The sequence below is a fragment of the Osmerus eperlanus genome, chromosome 9 (assembly GCF_963692335.1).
Source record: "Osmerus eperlanus chromosome 9, fOsmEpe2.1, whole genome shotgun sequence".
Lineage (NCBI taxonomy): Eukaryota > Metazoa > Chordata > Actinopteri > Osmeriformes > Osmeridae > Osmerus > Osmerus eperlanus.
In genome coordinates, this window is record NC_085026.1 from 9,757,072 (window position 1) to 9,777,839 (window position 20,768).

Here is a 20,768-nt window from a genome sequence, read left to right on the forward strand (position 1 = left end):
CTAAAGGAAACCGCCTTTACAGTTTCCGGTTTAGAGTTACCTTGGATACCGAGGAACGCCTTAGTGGTAGCAATCAGCTAACGTGTTAGTGAGCAATACAGTAACTATCTACATTTGAGAATACATTCCAGACTTTAAGGAAACATTTCTTAATTGTGTTTTCTTCCGATGCGTTCTCGCAATGGAACATATATGTAGCTAGCTGGAAAGTGGTGGTTGCCTTGTGTAATGTGCTTGATATCTATTTAGCTTCGTGCTACTGTAGGTTAAACATTTGAAAACCAAACTACAGTAACGTGCTACTTTGACTGCTAGCTACATAGCTAGGTAATAGCAGAGCGATGTTTATTTATCTAAGTAAAAAGGTAAGCTATCATATTAACTAGTTGGTTTTTATTGACAGTATTAAATTATTTTGAGAGATTTGGTTGAGCGTTTTCTACACCCCTTAAAAAGTTAGCTAGTTCGCATCTTATTCGCAGCACTATTAGAGCAAGCTAACCTTGGAGGCAATGCTTTGTGTTGTCTGTGTACCTCTCTTTGTAACGTTAGCATGTCCCCCAAAATTAATATAGATAAGTGTAACATTGGCTACTCTAGCTAGCTTAACTTGGCCCTCTGTGTTTCTATGTGTGACAAAGGGCTTGCTAATACTAACAATGTTGTAATTATGCTGAACGTCCCAGATTGCCATCCCCAACTCCATACACCTGAAGTGTGTCTCCTGGAACAAGGACCAGGGTTTTATAGCTTGTGGAGGGGATGAGGGTCTTCTTAAAGTTCTCAAGCTTGACACTCAAACTGGTAAGCATGCAGTTTCATATTTCGTAAAACTGTGTATTGTCCAAGCATCTGCTGTGTGTCCAGGCTGAGTAGCAAAATCTATAAAACAACACAATACATACACAAAACCATTTTAACAAACAAAAAGACAAGGAAACACAACTGTCGTACTGTGGTACAACACACAATACCCATATGATTGTACTTCTGTGGGTTTGGCAATAGCTACTGTAGTTTACTGTAGTTTGGTGTTAAAAAGATCTAAATATTTCATGAGATTTGGTCGTGTACTCAAGCTATGCCATTCAAAAAGTGCAACAGTGCCAGGTACCGCTTGTTCCTGGAAACACTTCCTCTGTTTTCTCTGTTGTAGATTAATGTGCCTGATTTTAAGCTGTCGGATTTGTTATCAAAAGCCTTGACAATTGTGGACTTTAATCAGAATAATCAGAATGGACAAAAGCCTACCACGAACAGTGTAAAAGGATCTAAGACCCAATTAATTTACCCTAATGCCTCATGCATTGTTTTGCACCAATTGTAAACAGCAAACCTCTTTGTATGCTAAAAGGTTATTGGTAAGCCAATATGTCTTTAATGTTGAATTTTAAAGGAACATGGTATGATTTCTTTCTGATTTGTTTAGTTTTTGTCCCCTATAAACACGTTTAGATAATGAGGCCCTCTGTGAGTTGTTTAGCTACACAGACAGCTCAGTGGCAGTGGAATGTCCACTTCTAATTTTTGATGTGGCACGCTACTTTCCAGTCAATTATGTTCCAGCATTCCTCTTCCAGCCAATCGTCTTCAGCGATTCAGGTTTTTCTCCTTAGATTTTTTGATGAGCTCAGTATCAATTCAACTTGAGATGGAAGAAAGTTACAAAGTTCAGACAAGAATTTGGGGGCTGTTGCTCATATTTGAATTAATTTATTTAAGACTATAAGAGAGTTGTATTGATTTTAATAATTGAGTACTTTTCTTTCTCAACAGATGATGCAAAACTCAAAGGGCTTGCAGCACCCAGTAATCTGTCAATGAATCAGACACTGGAAGGACATAGTGGTGAGATAGACACCTTGGGGTAGATGCATGGATAGGAAGCTGAGTTAAGCACCTTGGGGAAGATGCATGGATAGGAAGCTGAGTTAAGCACCTTGGGGAAGATGCATGGATAGGAAGCTTTTGTGCCTTCATTGCTCCTTTCTCTCACAACGAAAGTTGCTTGCTGGGAGGCAGATTACAACCATGTCTTTGGGGATGCAACTGTACAAGAGTAGACCTTATTCTTAGCATCAGGTACTTTCCCTGGCCCTTTCTTTTAGGTGCAAGAGCATTTCTCAAAATAAATCTAAAAATCAAAAAGAAATTCTGGACAAGCAAAGAGTGGGTTATTTAGATTTGTACACATTATGATATTATGTCCAACAAATTTTGGACTGAGGCTAAAAATTTAATTCACTGTTAGTAGCTTGATTGACAATGTATCACTTTCCGCAGATTACTGTCTGTGTTAAACACAGAATACAATATGGACTCTAGCTTACTATAACGATTCATTATTTATTAAGGTGGCATAAAACTCAATTGTTCATTTTAAGTTACCCTCATTTGTTGTACAAAAAAACCCACGACAAATAGGTTACTTCTAATTTGCTGTTGAATGCTGTGACACAGGAGCAGTGCAAGTTGTCACCTGGAATGAACAGTACCAGAAGCTCACCACCAGTGACCAAAATGGCCTCATTATTGTATGGATGCTCTACAAAGGTGTGTATGTGTTTGGTCTACTAGCAGTTGGTCAGACGCATTGTTTTTATTTCCACTGCAATTGGTTTTTGGAAACCGGTTTCAATGGGGTTTTATGTAGTGACAGAGAAGGGCATTTAATTCTGATTTCCAATCTGACATGTGTTTTGTGCTTTCCTGAATGGTGTCACAGGGTCATGGTACGAAGAGATGATCAACAACAGGAACAAGTCAGTTGTTAGGAGTATGAGCTGGAACGCAGATGGCCAGAAGATCTGTATCGTCTATGAGGACGGTGCTGTCATCGTTGGATCTGTAGATGGTAATAAATGTGCCTTTGGAAAGCAAGGACATGTTCAACATCAACCTAGCATCTTCAAGGCTTGTATGAATGCTTCTGGACTAAAACTGGAAACAGTGTGTCTGATCATTGCATTTACATTTACATTTAGTCATTTAGCAGACGCTCTTATCCAGAGCGATTTACAGTAAGTACAGGGACATTCCCCCGAGGCAAGTTGGGTGAAGTGCCTTGCCTAAGGACACAACGTCATTTGGCACGGCCGGGAATCGAACTGGCAACCTTCATATTACTAGCCCGATTCCCTAACCGCTCAGCCATCTGACCCCCATCTGCAGTGTTCATTGATGGGGATCACGACCAATGTGTCAAAAGTACACAAGGAGAAAATAATTTATGGTCCAACTTTACATGAGTGTACACTAATGTTATGATGGAGGAAAGTCTGTAATGTATTTTGTTTTCTTAGGTAACCGGATCTGGGGAAAGGAGCTAAAGGGAATCCAGCTTGCTCATGTGGCTTGGTCCCCAGACAGCAAAATCCTCTTATTTGGAATGGCTAATGGAGAAATACACATCTATGATAATCAAGGAAACTTTATCGTAAGTCAACCTACAGCATTTGTTAGGTCTCACTTCTAATGTTTGTGATTTCCCCAAAACCATTTATAGACTTGTTTGAACTGTCTATGTGAAAACAGGAGAAACTACTGGTGGAGATCATTGAAATCTCAGAACATTCAAACCTCAGCTAACAAGGCCAGAGTTGCTACACTGGCTTATTCAAGACTGCTAAAAGTTTAACTGTAGCTGGTGTTGCACAAAAAATCACATTACAAGTAGCATAACTGGAGTAAGGGGGTATATTTCATACAGTTTCTTTATTTAGCATACAGACCCACATCTGTAGATAAAAAAAATCCTTTATAAGGAGTGAGTACATTGCTAGTACTCACTCCTTAAGTACTAGATATCAGTGTCAGATAGCGACTCTCCAGATACTCTGTAATCCGACACGGTCAGGTCATGGTTGCCGCTGTGTTGCAGATGAAGATGACCCTCAACTGTCTTCACAACGTGACGGGAGTCATCAGCATTGCGGGGATCCACTGGTACGCAGGGACTGAGGGCTACGTGGAGCCAGACTGTCCCTGTCTGGCCATCTGCTTCCATAACGGCAGGTGCCAGATCATGCGCTACGAGAGTGATGACAGTAAGTTTCAGGCCTCGGGTCCCACACCTTGCTCCCTGCCCCCTGCGACTTTATGGTGACCGGAGTTCAGTTTTTGTATAAAAGCATCTGCTAAATGAATACAATGTTATTTAATAAAATAAAAAAAACTGTGTCGAAAGGTAAGTGTGGGTGGCCATGATAACTTTCAGAAACCAAGTGTCAGGACTCCACACCCCCAACTCAACCCATCATTTTATCCCCCTAATTAGAGCCCGTGTTCATAGACACGCTCATGAACGTGGCCAGTATCCAGTGGAATCAGTGTGGCAGCGTGCTGGCTGTGGCTGGCTCCCTGAGGGTCTCCACCCTGGACAAAGAGGTCAACGTGGTTCAGTTCTACACTCCGTTTGGAGAGGTGAGAGACAGCACTTGGTAGTTGCTTGCGGTAGACTGGCCCATTCCTGATGTTACCTTTGATTCATGAAAAACACATTTTATAAGCATCCTTATTGGATTCATAAAATAAATAATTGTGAATGCTATTATTGCAGTACAGTACATACATTGCAAAATACATCAAAATAAGTGCATGATTTAATCAAATAGGCGAGTAGACCTAAAATAATTAATCTATTTATGCTTTGACACAGTTACTGTCAAATACGTGCCTTTGGGAATCAAACAAGAATTGGTACCCTGTATGAGAGGCATTTCCAAATCTAAAAAAATCTAAGGAATTGAGGGATTCATTATTCTAGAATCAGCCCCAACATGACATTCTTTATTCCCATGTTTTTGGACAGCACCTGCGGACTCTAAAGGTTCCTGGGAAGCAGATGACAGCTGTTGCCTGGGAAGGAGGAGGACTTCGTATTGGACTTGCAGTGGACTCTTACATTTACTTTGCCAACATCAGGCCAGATTACAAGGTATAATTCTGGTTAAGGTCATCTGTGCCTTTCTGCCTCACTGCTGACTGAGGAATACTGTCCACTTAAGTGCAATGTCAACATAATATTCAAATAGGCCTGATTCATTCTAAACAACACAGAAAATCTCTAGTTTGAGAATCCCAAATATGTATAAATAGTCAGAGGAAATGGCAGACTGCTGTCATTTGACAGTAACTCTCTCTCTCTCTCTCTCTCTCTCTCTCTCTCTCTCTCTCTCTCTCTCTCTCTCTCTCTCTCTCTCTCTCTCTCTCTCTCTCTCTCTCTCTCTCTCTCTCTGTCTCTGTCTCTGTCTCTGTCTCTCTCTGTCTCTCTCTCTCTGTCTCTCTGTCTTTCTCTGTCCACAGTGGGGCTATTGCTCCAACACAGTGGTGTACGCCTACACAAAACCAGACCGACAAGAGTACTGTGTGGTGTTCTGGGACACCAAGAACAATGAGAAGTTTGTGAAATACGTCAAGAGTCTAATGTCTATCACCACTTCAGGAGACTTCTGCATACTGGCCACCAAATCAGACGACACACATCCTCAGGTACACAGGAGTACTCATGCTGTCACATCCTCAGAACTAGGGCATATATGAGGATTATTTTCTGATCTGGACCAACTCTGGGCTTGTTCAAAGGAATTAAAAGTGCACAGCTGTAGAGGAAAGAGTCAGGGACTATGAGGTGCATGCATGAGAGTTCCCTGGACTACACAACAAAATATCCTACACACTTCAGATCAGGGCCATATGCAGATTAAAAAACATGCAATGCATATGGAAATGTTCCTACTACCCCATTGATCATATGTTATCCTAATCTATTTTTCACTAAGTAACAGTCATTCAGGAATCACATTGCTTCACCACTGGCCACTGATTACCATCATGCGTGTTGGTGTACTGTAATAATGTCCTTACATCTCTGCATGCCCTACTTCTTCTTTGCTACAAAGGAGGATGCTGAGTTAGAATCGGGTAGTGCATTGGTAAAGTATACTTCTTATGCATTTAAGGTGGTCAGATTTGTTACAACGTTGGCATTAAGTGGCTATTAATGATGTTTTTGCAGTTTGTGTTGGTTCTCTGTAACTCCATTGGGACTCCACTGGATTCAAAGTACATTGATATTGGTGAGTCCAGAAATTTAATATTACATTGCGTGTCAATTTGTGCTATACAAAGTAGATATTTGTCTCTTAATGTATTGTTGACTAAAATATGACTACTGAGGGAAATTTTAATCCTGTCATTGAAAAAAACGTTTTGTTCAGTAGAAAACGGCTTTGGCCTTAAATAGTTTAATACGAGAGATGCATCAGTAAATGTTGCATCTCTCTTTCTGAACAGTTACATTTCAAAAGCCAGTCTGGGTTTTTTTCCACCTTCAATAATCTCTTTGATGCGCCCACTGCGTCTCAGAGCGAGTGAAGGGTGGACATCTGTCTGGCTCACAGGCATTTGTTAGTTCCTGTCAGGTAGGCCAGGCTGATGCTCCACATTTACCCAAGTCCTCATGCCAGGCACCTTCAAAGTGAGTCAAACTGTACCTTCTGGAAAAGTTGACATGAACTCCAGATATCAGAGTCTGCTAAATCAATACAGGAGTGGGGGATCTAGACTTTGTCTCGGACTACATGGTTGTGTTGTGCTTATCATATATCGATGCAATTGGGCTCCATTGAAATTCATAATTTGTCATATTTTTCTGCCTGTTCTTCTTTTCTCTTGGTTGGTGTGCATTTCTTAGATCCACTGTTTGTGACGATGACAAAGACTCATGTCATCACTGCGTCTAAAGAGGCCTTCTATACCTGGCAGTACCGCGTGGCAAAGAAACTGACTGCCCTGGAAATCAACCAAGTGTCCCGGACTAGAAAAGAAGGCAGAGAGAGGTGTGTTGGGGGGTGCCCGTTCAAAAACCTAGTGATGGTATTGGCCTGGCATTTGTATGTGAGGGTGTTTTGACAGTAACGTGACAAGTGTCAGAATGGCTAGACTGTGACCGGAACACCAGCCCACGGACCGGCTTGGTAAGGACTTACTGTCCTGCCAAGCGTGTCTGCATGCCAAGAGGACAGTCCAACACTGTTTTCCTCTCTCTCTGTCCATCTTTTTCTCCATGACACACCCACAAACACACAGGGTGTACCACATTGATGAGACTCCGTCAGGGAACACGGAGGGTGCTCTGGACTTTGCCAAGGCCTTCACGGTGAGTCACAGCAGCCACTCAGCACTTTAACCTCAACTGGAATCCTTGTTGAAATCGGCCCAAAAAAAAAAAAAAGGCCAACCATAATGTTATAAAAATGTAAAGTCCATTGTGACATCCCACGTGATAACGCAGATAACTAAGACTTCATTACTACCTGCTTCATGGCTATAGTGTGTTAGTGCTATGTCTGCCCCCCCAGGCCCAGATGCAAATGCACATCAGATAAAGTTGTAATGGCAACTGTACCTTTTTTCACCTTTTACTATTTAGGCAACGCAAGATCATATTTGCTGCATTACAGCGACTGACAAAACTCTTATTGTGGTAGGTACCTCTACAATTGTTCATAGTCGGATTATAAGAGCGTTTAGAAAAGTCTGACCTGTTTTTAACTGTGTGTGCACATATGTGTTTGTTGTCATGTGACCACAGGGACGTGAGTCTGGGACAATCCATAGATACAGTCTCCCTAACGTGGCTCTGGTCCAGACGTACTCTCTTAACTACAGGGCCTACCATGTCTCATTGAACTGCAACTCCAGGTGAGTGTTGACTTGCACATTATACTGTTAACATTACTGAATGGTGTTCGGGGCTTGGGTTGGCTCGTGGACAGGAAATCAGTTCAATTTTCTTGAGTGTGTTTCAAGCTCATTTTAATTCACTTTTTGGTCTTGGATTTGGTCTTGTCTTTAGCCGCCTGGCAGTAATAGACGTGTCAGGTGTCCTGACCCTCCTGGACCTGGAGGTGCGTGTGTCTTCAGGAGACAGCACAGGCAGCCCGCTTACTGTGGGGGACCCGTCCAAGTTTGAGAGAAAAGATGTTTGGGACATGCAGTGGGCGAATGATAACCCTGATCTGTTTGCCATGATGGAGAAGACCAGGATGTATGTATTTAGGAATCTCGACCCCGAGGTGAGATTTAAATAATTTTTTTAAATATATGGTTTTTTTCTTCACACAAATGTCAACCACTGTTATGTAAATCCTAATTTGCTCTAATAACCCGTGACAACTAACACAGTCATAAAACTGACAAGTCACTTTGTGACAGTTCAGTGCAAGGTGCATCCACTGATTGACAATGTTCTGAAAATGCCTCTTGTATTATCTTTCTGTCTCATGATCAGGAACCCATCCAAACATCAGGCTATATCTGCAATTTTGACGACCTGGAAATCAAATCTGTCTTGCTGGATGAAATCATGAAGGTACCCATTTTTACACTGTATTTTCACATAAATACAATAGAGAAAGTAACAGAATCTCTACACTGACCCAGTCTCATCTATATACTGCTATATTGATGCTGATGCATCAATGCTGTGTCACAACCCGCTCCGGGCCGGGACAAAGAGGGAGTTGACACAAGGGTTTTCAGGGCAAAACAAAGGATTGATTTAACGACTGGTGCAGAGCAACACAACACCACTAGGTGGACATCAAAGCTGTAACCAAAGATGGATTATTCTAAATTATTCTAAAATATATCTCATAAATGTTGCTTATATAAGAGATCATGTCAGTGTCTTAAGTGGTGTATCGGCACACTGAAACCTGCTTTTAGTTGTCTTTTTTCCTCAACCATATTCTCCATAGGATCCGGAGCGGCCCAACAAGGATAACCTCATCAACTTTGAGATCCGATCCCTCAGAGACAGCCGTGCTCTGATAGAAAAAGTTGGAATCGACGACGCTTCCCAGTTCATCGAAGACAATCCTCACCCTAGACTCTGGTAAAAACATGCAGAGCTACCTCCGTGTTTACATCATGGAGTCTGTTAAAGAGTCTACATCTGTACTACACTTTATTCTTGACAAGCATCCTGAACCATTTCTATCTGACCCCACCCTCACAATGATAGTCAAGTGTGATCAATTAAAGCAGATTCACTGGTGAGGTGGACTTTCTCTATATTCTGGTATATGCTACCAGTTCCCTGAAGTTTGTTTGAATGGGAAGTGCAGTCAGTCAGTGTAAATGTTGCTTTGACTTATTGCTGTATTCTGTATTCATATGCACATGTCATCGAAGGTAAGCCATTTGTTTACCTTTCACGTTGACTGAAATTACAGTACCAGTCAAAAGTTTGGACACATTTTCCCATTCAAAATGTGTCCAAACTTTGATGGGAAAATGTGTCCAAACTTTTGACTGGTACTGTATATTCCGAGAATATAATTTTAGAATCCCCACACAGCTGCGATGGAGCTTTGGAAATTTAGAGTGGTGCTTTGGTAGCCGAAGTCCCAATGACGTCTTGAAAGAGGAGTTTGTGTGTCTATGTTAATTCTCACAGTAGCACTAGGAATTTGTGAACCACTGAAATGTCCCCATCTGCCCTCAGTTCCGAAAACCGACCTGCAAATCAAAAACTAAAAAAAGTTCATGGAAATTCCATTAAAGGAGATTCATTATCTAACCAATATTAATGTATACGATTTGACAGTCATTGCTGGATACATTTGTGTTGTCATTTGTCCCTGCATGTTCATTTTTTGTTTGTGATAGTGTTTGGTGTTTGTGTTCAACCAGGACCAAGAGAAAACCTGACATGTTCACAATGTTTGTTTTCACCAAATGAGACTAATTGCATGGTTCTCCATGTCTATAGCTTAATCGTATACCACTCACAATTTCTTTTTTGGTGGGGAGAAGTAAATCAGTAGCCAGACATTTTCTTCACTGTAGTTTGCCTGCCATCCTGTTTCCTGCCGCCTAGGCGACTGTTGGCCGAGGCTGCACTCCAGAAGCTGGACCTGAAGACTGCAGAGCAGGCCTTCGTCCGCTGCAAGGACTACCAGGGCATTGAGTTTGTGAAACGCCTGGGAAACCTGCAGAGTGAGGCCATGAAACAGGCCGAGGTGGCAGCCTACTTTGGGCGCTTTGAAGAAGCTGAGAGGATGTACCTGGACATGGACCGCAGGTGAGATGCTCCACAGCGCCACATGGTGCCTGAAAAACACATTTGATACAGTCATTTCATTCCCTGTGAATGTGGTGGTATACTTTGTACAGTATCTGTAACTATTGATACTGTAGACAACTTTGTTTTCTTTCTTTTCTTTCTTTTTTTTTTTTTTACAAATGTTCCCTGGCTTGCTTTTCCTGTCTCCTTCAGAGATCTAGCCATAAGCCTGAGGATGAAGCTGGGTGACTGGTTCAGGGTTCTGCAGCTGCTGAAGTCAGGCTCAGGGGACTGTGACGACTCCATGCTGGAGCAGGCTTACAACGCCATCGGGGACTACTTTGCAGACCGTCAGAAGTGGTATGGTCACAGGGCCGGTTCTTCCTATAGGCGACATAGGCAGCCTATATCTTGCCTAGGGCGCCAAATGTGCTAGGACCGGTACTGTATGGTCATGATTGTGTTACATTGAAAGGGATCGATGAATATAAAAAATGGGTTCTTTCATGTAAACAGTGGTGTTTGTATGCATGTGCATGTTCTAATTCAGCCCGTGCCCCTCTCACCCCCGAACGTTTTTTGGGAAGGTGCTCTAAATTTCTAAAATTTTCGAGCTACTTGGTGAATAGGTTTATTTAGGAGTTCTCCTCAAAGGCCACATATACTACATGAAGAATGACAAGAGCCTATCTTCATCTTATGCTGAAATATTAATTTCATATCCTTTCTTTAGGGTAAACGCAGTGCAATACTATCTTCAAGGACGCAACCAGGAGCGCCTGGCAGAGAGCTACTACATGTTGGAGGACTATGATGGCCTAGAGAGGCTGGCTAATTCCCTTCCAGAGAACCATAAACTACTCCCGGTCAGCTCATCTTCACTCTGTCCAACACTCAACACTACACTTCACAATCACTCCTGACTGATGGTTCCCTTTGAAGTGACCGTGCTTACTCTGCTAAGAATTTATTTCATGGCCAACCTCCTGTTTTCGTCTTTGTGTTGTAGGAAATCGGACAGATGTTTGTCACCGTAGGCATGTGTGAACAGACCGTGACGGCCTATCTCAAGTGCAATCAGCCCAAGGCTGCAGTCGACGCCTGCGTTCATCTGAACCAAGTAGGGAGTTTGTGTCTTCAAGATCTCACACATCCTTCAACTTTATGAATCGTGTGTATTTGGATGTTATTATTTGCTAAGGAAACGTAGTCCAATCTTAAAGTTCATGTAATATCAAACACACTGTATCAGAGAATTTGCTTCATTAGTATTTACAGCCAAGTTAATTCTTGACTTCTGGTTCACAGTGGAATAAAGCAGTCGAGTTGGCCAAAAACCACAATATGAAAGAGATCAAATCTCTCCTCGCCAAGTATGCTTCTCATCTGCTGGAGAAGAATAAGACCCTGGAGGCTGTGGAGTTGTACCGTAAAGCACACCATTTCTTAGATGCAGCCAAACTCATGTTCAAGGTACATTCATGGAATTTCAACTATGGCATCAAATATATGGTGGAGGGATATTCGATGTAACGCTACAATCGGAATGAAACGTGGTTATTTGACTATTGTGTGTGACCTTCTTAGATAGCTGATGAGGAGGCTAAGAAAAGTACCAGGCCGCTGAGAGTGAAGAAGCTGTATGTGCTGGCAGCACTGCTGGTGGATAACTACCATGGGCAAGTGAAGACATCACAGCAGGCCAAAGGAAAGAAATCTGAGGTAATTTACCGACCTTGGTAAAAGACTGCTGTTAATTGCTGCTTTTTTCTGGATTATAGTTTTTTTTTTTTTAAGGTGGTATATGTTGTTAGCGTTTTAGAAATGAGAAACAACTTTTTAAAAGACTTGAGGCACACATACAATCAATCATGCCTCTTTGTTGTTGCAGATTTTCATATGATTTCAAAAGATTCCCAGCCAAATGTGTAGCTACTTTCTCAGACCTTTCTCTGTGTTGTTTCCATCCAGGCCACGTCTGCTCTGGCTGGGCTTCTGGAGGAGGACGCCACCTCGTCTGATGATCGCATCGTGGACCATGCCTGGCGCGGGGCAGAAGCCTATCACTTCTTCCTGCTGGCTCAGAGGCAGCTGTACGATGGCTACATGGAGAACGCCATGATGACAGGTACCCCTTGGACAGGGATTGTGAACCAAGGTTTATAGGCAGGTTTGCAGAAGCATAGTCCACCCATTCTCTTGTTATTATCTAGAATTTATTTATGTACTGTATGTATGATCAAAGTGTGGTACTTTTAAGTAGGCAGAACCTGAAAATGTCAGTGGGTCATTTTACCAAATCAGAGTTGGTTACAAACCTTAAGGGTAAGAAAATGACTTCTAGATAGTGTTTAGGGGTGTGCAGAGATGCCAAATGTCTATATATGTGCACAATATGAGCACAATAACATGATCTATATTAGTAAGAAAATATCCACTGTGTCACCTAGGCCTCATAAACATGAATGGGAGGGTTGGGTATAACTCTGATGGAGCATCTGACTGCAGATTTAAAGGTCACAGGTTCAAAATGTCCTCTGTCACTTTGGAAAAAGCGTCGGCTATATGAATACTTGACATTTCATATGTAGGTATTCCACCATGACGACTTCATCTTGTCTTTCCTTACTAGCTCTCCATCTCCGTGATTATGAGGGCATCATCCCTGCAGTGGAGATCTATTCCCTGTTGGCCATCTGTTCCTCGGCCAACCGGGCCTTCGGCACCTGCTCTCGGGCCTTCATCAAGCTGGAGTCCTTGGAGAGCCTGAGCCTGGAGCAGAGGCAGCTTTACGAGGACCTGGCTCTGGAGATCTTTACCAAGCACAGCCCCAAGGACAGCCGCAAGTCAGAGTTGGACAGCCAGCCCGAGGGGTAAGAGAGGCTAGGCACTCGTGTCTGTACAAAGCCCTTTTCAAAATGATGAGAATTGCCTTAAAAATATAGTTCCTTTATATCTTGATTATACATATGGTTAATGATCTCATCCCTGTCCATTCTCTCGTCAGGGCGCTAGGGAAGTTGCCCACTTGCATTGTGACTGGACGGATCATCTCAGAGTACCAGTTCTGGATGTGCAGTGTGTGTAAGCACTGTGCCTTGGAGCAAGAGATTGGCAGCTATAGTTTTTGTCCACTTTGTCATAGTTCATTGTCATGACATCCAGAGGCTTCTGTGCAGATCTGAAGTCATTTCAAGGATGGAGAATATTGTTTCCTTGCTGTTAGACGTTAACCTGTTTTGATACAGGTCCCTGGGACAGAAAGTTAGAATTTGTATTCTTCAACTATTTCAAAATGGGGCTTACGAGATACCAGATTCTATATAGATTTTGTCACTTAACTTGTTTACAATGGGTTAAAAATATTTTGTCCTATATTCTCACAGACAAATACCCTGTTTTTTACATTTTAGATATCTTGCATAACATATCTTGTTCATTGAATGTAGCCTATGCGAACATGTATCCTCTGTTTCTTGTTTTGTCATAAAATCTGATTGATTTTATAAAATTAAAATAAAGCCTATCGCGTGGTATAGGCTATATATCATATTATATATCAAAACACATTTGCAGTTTCATGCATTTCCTTGAGCATCGGTGTATCAGTAGATCCACTCAAAATGAGTTGTATCCTAAACTGTCTTTATATTAAATGTAAGTGTAACTTTGCTGAAAGGTGTTCTGTAACTGTTAAAATGTTTGTTTTCACGTAACTTTGTCTTTCACAAATTATTACACAAAAGTATACTGGTTGCATATTTAAAAAATATAGTGAATGCATTGAAGTGAAAGAAGTTTTTTGGTATTCATTTTTCAGATAGATCATGCTGGTAAATAACCAGTACTTCCCACAGCCTACATTATATTGACACAGTGTAATGCTACATTGTAAACTTTAGGTGGAATTTATCTAACTCACTCTTGATAGACCATGTCTGCCACCTCTTGCTATGAAGTAGTATTATAAGTGCGGCTGTACGCGTATCCTAGTTCGGCTAGTTGAAGAAATGGCGAAGCCTATCTTTTCAAAAGAAAGTGGGCTCTTTTTTAAAGCAAAGCTCCACCTACCCAAACAGATTCTGGCTCAATGTCCCTCCCATTGCAACGCCCACACGCAGCGCGGACTGCTTTCCATCAAGTCCGCAAATATGCTTTAAAGCCATTGACGTTGCCTACAAAAGTCACAACTAAAAATTCAGCGTCTGCATAATGTCTGGAAGAGGAAAAGGCGGTAAAGGACTAGGGAAGGGAGGCGCTAAGCGTCACCGCAAGGTGTTACGTGATAACATTCAGGGTATTACTAAACCAGCCATCCGTCGTCTTGCTCGCCGCGGCGGAGTGAAACGTATATCTGGTCTGATCTACGAGGAGACACGCGGTGTGCTCAAAGTGTTTCTGGAGAACGTTATCCGTGATGCCGTAACGTACACCGAACATGCCAAGAGAAAGACCGTGACCGCGATGGATGTCGTTTATGCTCTGAAGCGTCAGGGCCGTACTCTGTACGGTTTTGGCGGATAAACACATTTGACAACCTCAACTTAAACCAAAGGCTCTTTTAAGAGCCGCCCATATGTCCCTAATAGAGCTTTCCATGTAAACATATTTCAGAATTTGCATCAGGGAACCATGTTCCACAGACTTCGTTAGCGGCCGGGTGAAAAACGAATCTAAAGGGCTTGAATTATTAGGTTACTTTACCCCTCCCGAATCCCGTTTGCCTAAAAATCTGTTCTCGCTGACAAGCCCACGACGAAGGCAAACGAAAACCAGCCTCCTGAAGAGCTACGGGCTATCCATCCCGGTTAAAGTGGCTTCAGGTGGCTGAGCGGCCAGATTCCCGGCCGTGCAAAATGACGTGTCCTTGGGCAAGGCACTTTACCCTACTTGCCTCGGGGAATGACCCTGTAGGCCTACTTACTGTAAGTCGCTCTGGATAAGAGCGTTTGCTAAATGACTTAATGTAAAGCGGTGGGCTCGCGTTTTATCTTTTTGTAGTAGCAGCTTTTATCCAAAGCGACTTAGAAAGAGCAAAAGGTGCATAGGTCAAGGATGAACCACGAGATGGCCCCAAAACAATGTGGGAAGCCAAAACATGAAGCATACATTGTGAAAAGCAAATAAGAGTCAATGGGTAGAACCAGAAGAGCATAGTTAACCCTTGTGCTAAGATAACACAAGGGTTAAACAAGTTACAATTAAACGACATGATCCTCGAAATGATGCTTGTTAACTGGTTGAGCGCCTGAAGTGAATTGAAAGCCTAATTAAATAGAAATATAGGCTATGCCTTTCAGGATTATTACATTTGATAAAGCATGGGCACTACTCGACACCCAATCCAGAAGATTAGGTTTAGGCAACTATGAGTGCTAAAAACAATCATGCGTCGGTGAGGCCTTAACCAAACTGTCCGTGGACGAGACACTAGCCTAACCGGCACATTTTTGGCTATTAAAGACGAACACATTTAAACCGGCAGCAAATGAACACATAGTCAGACAATAGCAATTTAATCATCAACCTCACCAACAACATCACTGTGGAAGTGAGGTCGATCGAATAAGCCCGGCTAACGTGGAGCCGGTGAGCTCCAAATCGCTATGTTAGTCGAATCGTGCGTTGTGATGCCGTTCTGATTAATTGTCCACAGGTGACAACCACAAAGAGTAGCCAAATGATGTGTCATTGTATAAAAATGTTGATACAATTGCGAAAGAGAAAAAACCTAGGCCTATTAGCCTAACTCGACCTCAGCCCCGGTTTCAATACTGTGTTTTACATCCCACAAAGAAGACCCATTTTAAAGGCACTGGTACTGGATCTGGGTACTCTAACGTTGCTTAACATATCGCCAAACAACTTGGCTCACTGGAAAACGTTTGTTGGTCGATAAAGCATGCACTTTTAGACACTTTCGGAGACAAATGGTACAGGAAAACCAATGTGCCCTGCTCCCTCCGCGAGACCAACTGCGATGTTTTGAGCTTGCCACAAAAAAGCTCTTGATAATTCAGGTGTCCACGCGACTCTCTTTTGAACATTGAAAAGGCTACTCGCTGGCCCAATTTTCTTTTGGATTGCAGCTTCAATAAAAATAGGGTTTTTAGGCTATTATTCGCAAGGAGAAAACACAAGTGTCAGGGCATTCCAGCAACAGAGCAGCCGACCCGGCATGGTTGAGTCTACACAGTTCTCATGTCGTGTTTAAGGACAGCCCACTGCCTCTTACCCAGCTACAGTCACAGATTCAGACGTGTGTGATCAGTGCTTAACGAGAGATAGAGACATGGCAGAAGTCGCTCCAGCCCCCGCTGCAACCGCCGCCCCGGCAAAGGCACCCAAGAAGAAGGCAGCCGCCAAGCCCAAGAAAGCGGGACCCAGCGTCGGTGAACTTATCGTCAAGGCTGTGTCCGCTTCCAAGGAGAGGAGCGGTGTGTCACTAGCTGCTCTGAAGAAAGCTCTGACGGCCGGTGGCTATGATGTAGAGAAGAACAATTCACGCGTCAAGATTGCAGTCAAGAGCCTTGTCACAAAGGGTACCTTGGTCCAGACCAAGGGAACCGGCGCCTCTGGGTCTTTCAAGATTAACAAGGCTGCCGAACCAAAGGCAAAGAAACCTGCAAAGAAGCCCACCAGTCCTAAGAAGGCAGTCGCGAAGAAGCCTGTTTCAGCCAAGAAGCCCAAGAAGGCCGTTGCGAAGAAGCCTGCTGTCGCAAAGAAGTCTCCCAAGAAGGCTAAGAAGCCCGTGGCAGCCAAGAAGGCGACCAAGAGCCCCAAAAAGGCGAAGAAGCCCGCAACACCCAAGAAGGCAGCAGCTAAGAGCCCTAAGAAGGTGGCTAAGCCCAAGGCAGCCAAGCCCAAAGCTTCAAAGCCTAAAGCGGCCAAACCTAAGGCAAAGAAGGCGGCCCCCAAGAAGAAGTAAACATTTTCAGTATCATGTACTACAAAAAGGCTCTTTTAAGAGCCACCCACCTGTCCATAAAAGCGCATCACCATTTTGTTTGCAGCACACAGTTGACGCATAAGTCAATTAGAATTTGGCTGGCGCATTGTCTTGAAACAATGTATCTGCTGTCGTTGACAGCAACGTGTATGACTGATTTGCCATAAGACTTGTGCCGATTGTCTAGGACTAACTTGTGTCTGGGTGATTATGAGTTAAGCATGGCACATTCGGTGTAGGCTAGTAGCCTACTTTTCAATGCCATCCACTAGCCCATTTGTAAAAAGTATTGTAGACGTTTAACTGAAAAAATATCTAAGACCATTAAATCTGCGCGCTTTTTTTCAGTAGCCTAACGGATTACTATAATTGGCGCCCAAAAAGATGACAGATAGTCAGTCCCTCCTGGGGGTGGGGTGCACGAGCGTCAAATCCGAAAGGAGAAATGCCGTCTGTCGCGCGCTGTTTGGATCACGCCACACCGTGTTTGTGACCAATCAGTGCAATTGAGAGGAGCGGAGCTCTGCTCCCCCATATGGGGCGGAGCTTCACGAGCTATTTTATCTGTGCAGTCTTTCAAATATCATCGTTAAACCTACTCTACAGTAAGCAAAGGCATTATGAGTGGAAGAGGCAAAACTGTCGGCAAAGGCGAAAACCAGGTAATCTCGCGCCGGTCTCCAGTTCCCCGTGTGTCGTGTCCAGACTTCTCCGAAAGGGCAACTATGCCGATCGAGTTGGCGCTGGTGCACCGCTGCCGTGCTCGAGTACTGCTGAAATCCTGGAGCTGGCCTGTAACGCAGCCCGTGACAACAAGAAGACTCGTATCATTCCTCGTCACCTGCAACTGGCGTTCTGCCCAACATCCAGGCTGTGCTTCTGCCCAAGAAGACCGAAAAAGCTATTTGTCCATTTGAATTGAAAAACCCACTGTTTCCGATTTCACACAATCCGCAGTTGCTCACTAAACTGTAGTTTAAGCAACGGTCTCAAACATTTTCCAAGGACCCCCCACAATCGTAACACCCATTCAGCATACCCTTTGTGCTCTTAAATGGACACAATATGCTTGTTTTATTTGGTGCAAATGGTCCCCATCTGTAGATTATAATATACGTTTAACTGTTTAATGATACAGCACAATGTAACAATATAATTTATTGCAAATCATGTTGCGGACTCCTTGGCTATGGTTTGCTGACCCCACGAGAACCACTGCTCTGAAGGGCCTGTCATGAACAGTTCAACATGACGTTGGCAATAGGCTACACATTTGATCACATATGATCAAAAGTGTGTTAGCCTAAGGCAAGCTTTGTTTCATTGATTGCACAATGTATCCTATCCTACTTTCGATAATGCATTTACTTTATAAATACCTGGCACCCAAAAAGAGCGAAAACCTGAACTCAGTTTGGGTAGCCAGTCTCACAAGAAAATAATCAGCCCTACAGAAAGTAACAATGTTGCTAACCAGAAGTTTCATTGTTGCATTTTTGTGGACTGTGTTTTTCAATGGAATTCCTAAATAAGGACTGCCTTTGAATAATATGCGTCATCGCGTCGCAATGTGTAAAAAGTCCGACTTTCCAGCTAAAGTTGAGTTATTCCTTCTGATTGGATAACACTACACCGGGCCCGTAGCCAATGGGTGCCATTCACTGCATACAATATATTCTGCTTGGCCCGAAAAGTGTTATCTAACGTTTAGCAATTTATTTACTTGAAAATGAGTGGAAGAGGGAAAACCGGAGGGAAAGCCAGGGCAAAGGCAAAGACTAGGTCATCACGTGCCGGTCTTCAGTTTCCAGTGGGCCGTGTCCATAGACTTCTTCGGAAAGGCAACTATGCTCAGCGAGTTGGAGCTGGTGCGCCGGTGTACCTTGCCGCCGTGCTCGAGTACCTAACTGCTGAAATCCTGGAGCTGGCCGGTAACGCAGCCCGTGACAACAAGAAGACTCGTATCATTCCTCGTCACCTGCAACTCGCTGTCCGCAATGACGAGGAGTTGAACAAGCTCCTTGGTGGCGTCACCATCGCACAGGGTGGCGTTCTGCCCAACATCCAGGCTGTACTTCTGCCCAAGAAGACCGAAAAGGCCGCTAAAGGAAAGTAATTGTGTTGCGCAGACTTCGAGTGTATCACCCACCCTGACCCAAAGGCTCTTTTCAGAGCCACCCACAACAATCTCAAAACCGCTTTCTTCCATCATTTTCAACAATGTCTTGGTTGTTGAACTGAATAAACCTAAAATGGTGTCCCGAGTACAATTTAAGCGATTCTCAAGTAGAAATACGTGTCTGGGTGAGTTCAAACCGCAATGTTTTGGCTAGACGTGCACCAACATGATGAAATATTAGTCTGCCGGTTACAGAAATAAGTTGATACAAAGTTGATCCAACCAAGAACTGGAAAGTCGTTTTAACGTTAATTAATGCTTGTTTTAATCGTTAAAACAAGCAAAGTTGGCTATAACTTGAAGCAATCAAACGGACTCAATGTTACATAGACAAAGGACTTTTGATAGTGTAGAGAATAAACACGACTCTAAAATTAAGACAATCAGCCAGTCTTGGGCTACCTTCTACGGTCCATAAACTTTGTTGAAAATAAATGTGCCTACTGATAGCCTCCTTTGTCAAGCCTGATAGCCTTTGTAATGTCAAGAATACATCATCTTTAACTTTATTTATTCTGTCTTTGTTTCAATCCGTTGCGCGATCAATTAGGCCTATTAAGGTTCAATAAACAGTCAAGTCAGCTTCGTATAGGCTACAAATTGAGCGGTCTTATTATGCACATCAATAACAAAGTGAAGGAGGTGCGCTTGGAGGGAGGCTGGGGCGGGGTCTTGGGATCAAATTTTAGGCGGGTAAAACTTACTCGATTTCCGCGACCAATGGTCATCAGAGGAGGCACCGACAGCCTGCCAATGAATTTGCTGAGAGAGGCCGTCGAATCAGCGCACGATGGGACTCAATATGGGTTATATAAACTTCTCGGGTAGCGAAGTTCATAATAGCTCGACTCGCAGAGAAGACGTTTTACCATGGCCAGAACAAAGCAGACAGCGCGTAAATCCACCGGTGGCAAAGCCCCCAGGAAACAGCTTGCTACAAAGGCCGCTCGTAAGAGCGCCCCAGCCACCGGCGGAGTGAAGAAGCCCCATCGTTACAGGCCCGGAACAGTGGCCCTGAGAGAGATCCGTCGTTATCAGAAATCTACTGAACTGTTGATCCGCAAACTGCCGTTCCAGCGACTGGTGAGAGAAATCGCTCAGGACTTCAAGACAGATCTGCGTTTCCAGAGCTCTGCTGTGATGGCACTTCAAGAGGCCAGCGAGGCCTACCTGGTCGGTCTGTTCGAGGACACCAACTTGTGCGCCATCCACGCTAAGAGGGTGACCATCATGCCTAAGGATATCCAACTGGCCCGTCGCATTCGCGGGGAGCGTGCATAAGCATCACACAACCGTCCTATGATATAAATAAACCAAAGGCTCTTTTAAGAGCCACCTCAATTAGTTTCGAAAGGCAATATTTTCCATGTTACAAGCGTTTAGAAGGTAGGTAGGCTAACTGAAACACTTGGTTGTGTATTTTCAGCCGATTCAATTTATTTCGACTAACACCGTCTTGTACCTCCTGGGCTAAAATGCAGCTTTAATTTAAGTAACCTATGGTGTTTTGGATTCAGTCTCTGCATTCCTTAACTTTTGCACAACCAATTGTATCATTCAAAAAACTC

General features: G+C 43.3%; 5 protein-coding genes across 6 annotated transcripts; all 5 read left to right on the plus strand.

Moving 5' to 3' along the window:
* Nucleotides 1-56: 56 nt before the first annotated feature.
* wdr35 (WD repeat domain 35) lies at nt 57-13,849 on the plus strand. 2 transcript variants are annotated; one of them, XM_062469733.1, is made up of 28 exons: nt 57-365; nt 687-804; nt 1,777-1,848; nt 2,461-2,553; nt 2,726-2,854; nt 3,303-3,436; nt 3,881-4,046; nt 4,277-4,422; nt 4,811-4,936; nt 5,305-5,490; nt 5,901-5,933; nt 6,017-6,077; nt 6,695-6,839; nt 7,090-7,159; nt 7,433-7,486; nt 7,595-7,704; nt 7,859-8,078; nt 8,294-8,374; nt 8,763-8,899; nt 9,887-10,090; nt 10,286-10,432; nt 10,806-10,938; nt 11,082-11,192; nt 11,381-11,545; nt 11,660-11,794; nt 12,044-12,200; nt 12,705-12,945; nt 13,080-13,849. In XM_062469733.1, exons 1-28 carry the CDS (start codon nt 342-344, stop codon nt 13,228-13,230), a joined length of 3,549 nt encoding a protein of 1,182 aa, XP_062325717.1. In that variant the 5' UTR covers nt 57-341; the 3' UTR covers nt 13,231-13,849. The 2 variants fall into 2 exon arrangements, with proteins under 2 accessions (XP_062325717.1, XP_062325718.1); XM_062469734.1 differs by lacking the exon at nt 5,901-5,933.
* A 429-nt stretch (nt 13,850-14,278) lies between these two features.
* On the plus strand, nt 14,279-14,721 carry LOC134026804 (histone H4). The gene has a single exon (XM_062469771.1). The coding sequence runs from the start codon at nt 14,285-14,287 to the stop codon at nt 14,594-14,596; it is 312 nt and encodes a 103-aa protein (XP_062325755.1). The 5' UTR covers nt 14,279-14,284; the 3' UTR covers nt 14,597-14,721.
* A 1,605-nt stretch (nt 14,722-16,326) lies between these two features.
* Nucleotides 16,327-17,846, plus strand: LOC134026800 (histone H1-like). The gene has a single exon (XM_062469767.1). It carries the CDS (start codon nt 16,365-16,367, stop codon nt 16,998-17,000), a length of 636 nt encoding a protein of 211 aa, XP_062325751.1. The 5' UTR covers nt 16,327-16,364; the 3' UTR covers nt 17,001-17,846.
* Nucleotides 17,847-18,720: 874 nt separating this feature from the next.
* LOC134026802 (histone H2A-like) lies at nt 18,721-19,446 on the plus strand. Its single transcript, XM_062469769.1, has one exon. It carries the CDS (start codon nt 18,751-18,753, stop codon nt 19,135-19,137), a length of 387 nt encoding a protein of 128 aa, XP_062325753.1. The 5' UTR covers nt 18,721-18,750; the 3' UTR covers nt 19,138-19,446.
* A 537-nt stretch (nt 19,447-19,983) lies between these two features.
* On the plus strand, nt 19,984-20,620 carry LOC134026801 (histone H3). Its single transcript, XM_062469768.1, has one exon. It carries the CDS (start codon nt 20,071-20,073, stop codon nt 20,479-20,481), a length of 411 nt encoding a protein of 136 aa, XP_062325752.1. The 5' UTR covers nt 19,984-20,070; the 3' UTR covers nt 20,482-20,620.
* The last annotated feature ends 148 nt before the right edge of the window (nt 20,621-20,768 follow it).

Coding starts and splice junctions, on each gene's coding strand:
- wdr35 (XM_062469733.1), top strand. CDS start 342: ATGTTTATTTATCTAAGTAAAAAG. Junction 5,934..6,016: donor TAGAATCGGGTAGTGCATTG/GTAAAGTATACT, acceptor ATGTTTTTGCAG/TTTGTGTTGGTTCTCTGTAA. Junction 11,795..12,043: donor CCAAAGGAAAGAAATCTGAG/GTAATTTACCGA, acceptor GTTTCCATCCAG/GCCACGTCTGCTCTGGCTGG.
- LOC134026804 (XM_062469771.1), top strand. CDS start 14,285: ATGTCTGGAAGAGGAAAAGGCGGTAAAGGACTAGGGAAGGGAGGCGCT.
- LOC134026800 (XM_062469767.1), top strand. CDS start 16,365: ATGGCAGAAGTCGCTCCAGCCCCCGCTGCAACCGCCGCCCCGGCAAAG.
- LOC134026802 (XM_062469769.1), top strand. CDS start 18,751: ATGAGTGGAAGAGGGAAAACCGGAGGGAAAGCCAGGGCAAAGGCAAAG.
- LOC134026801 (XM_062469768.1), top strand. CDS start 20,071: ATGGCCAGAACAAAGCAGACAGCGCGTAAATCCACCGGTGGCAAAGCC.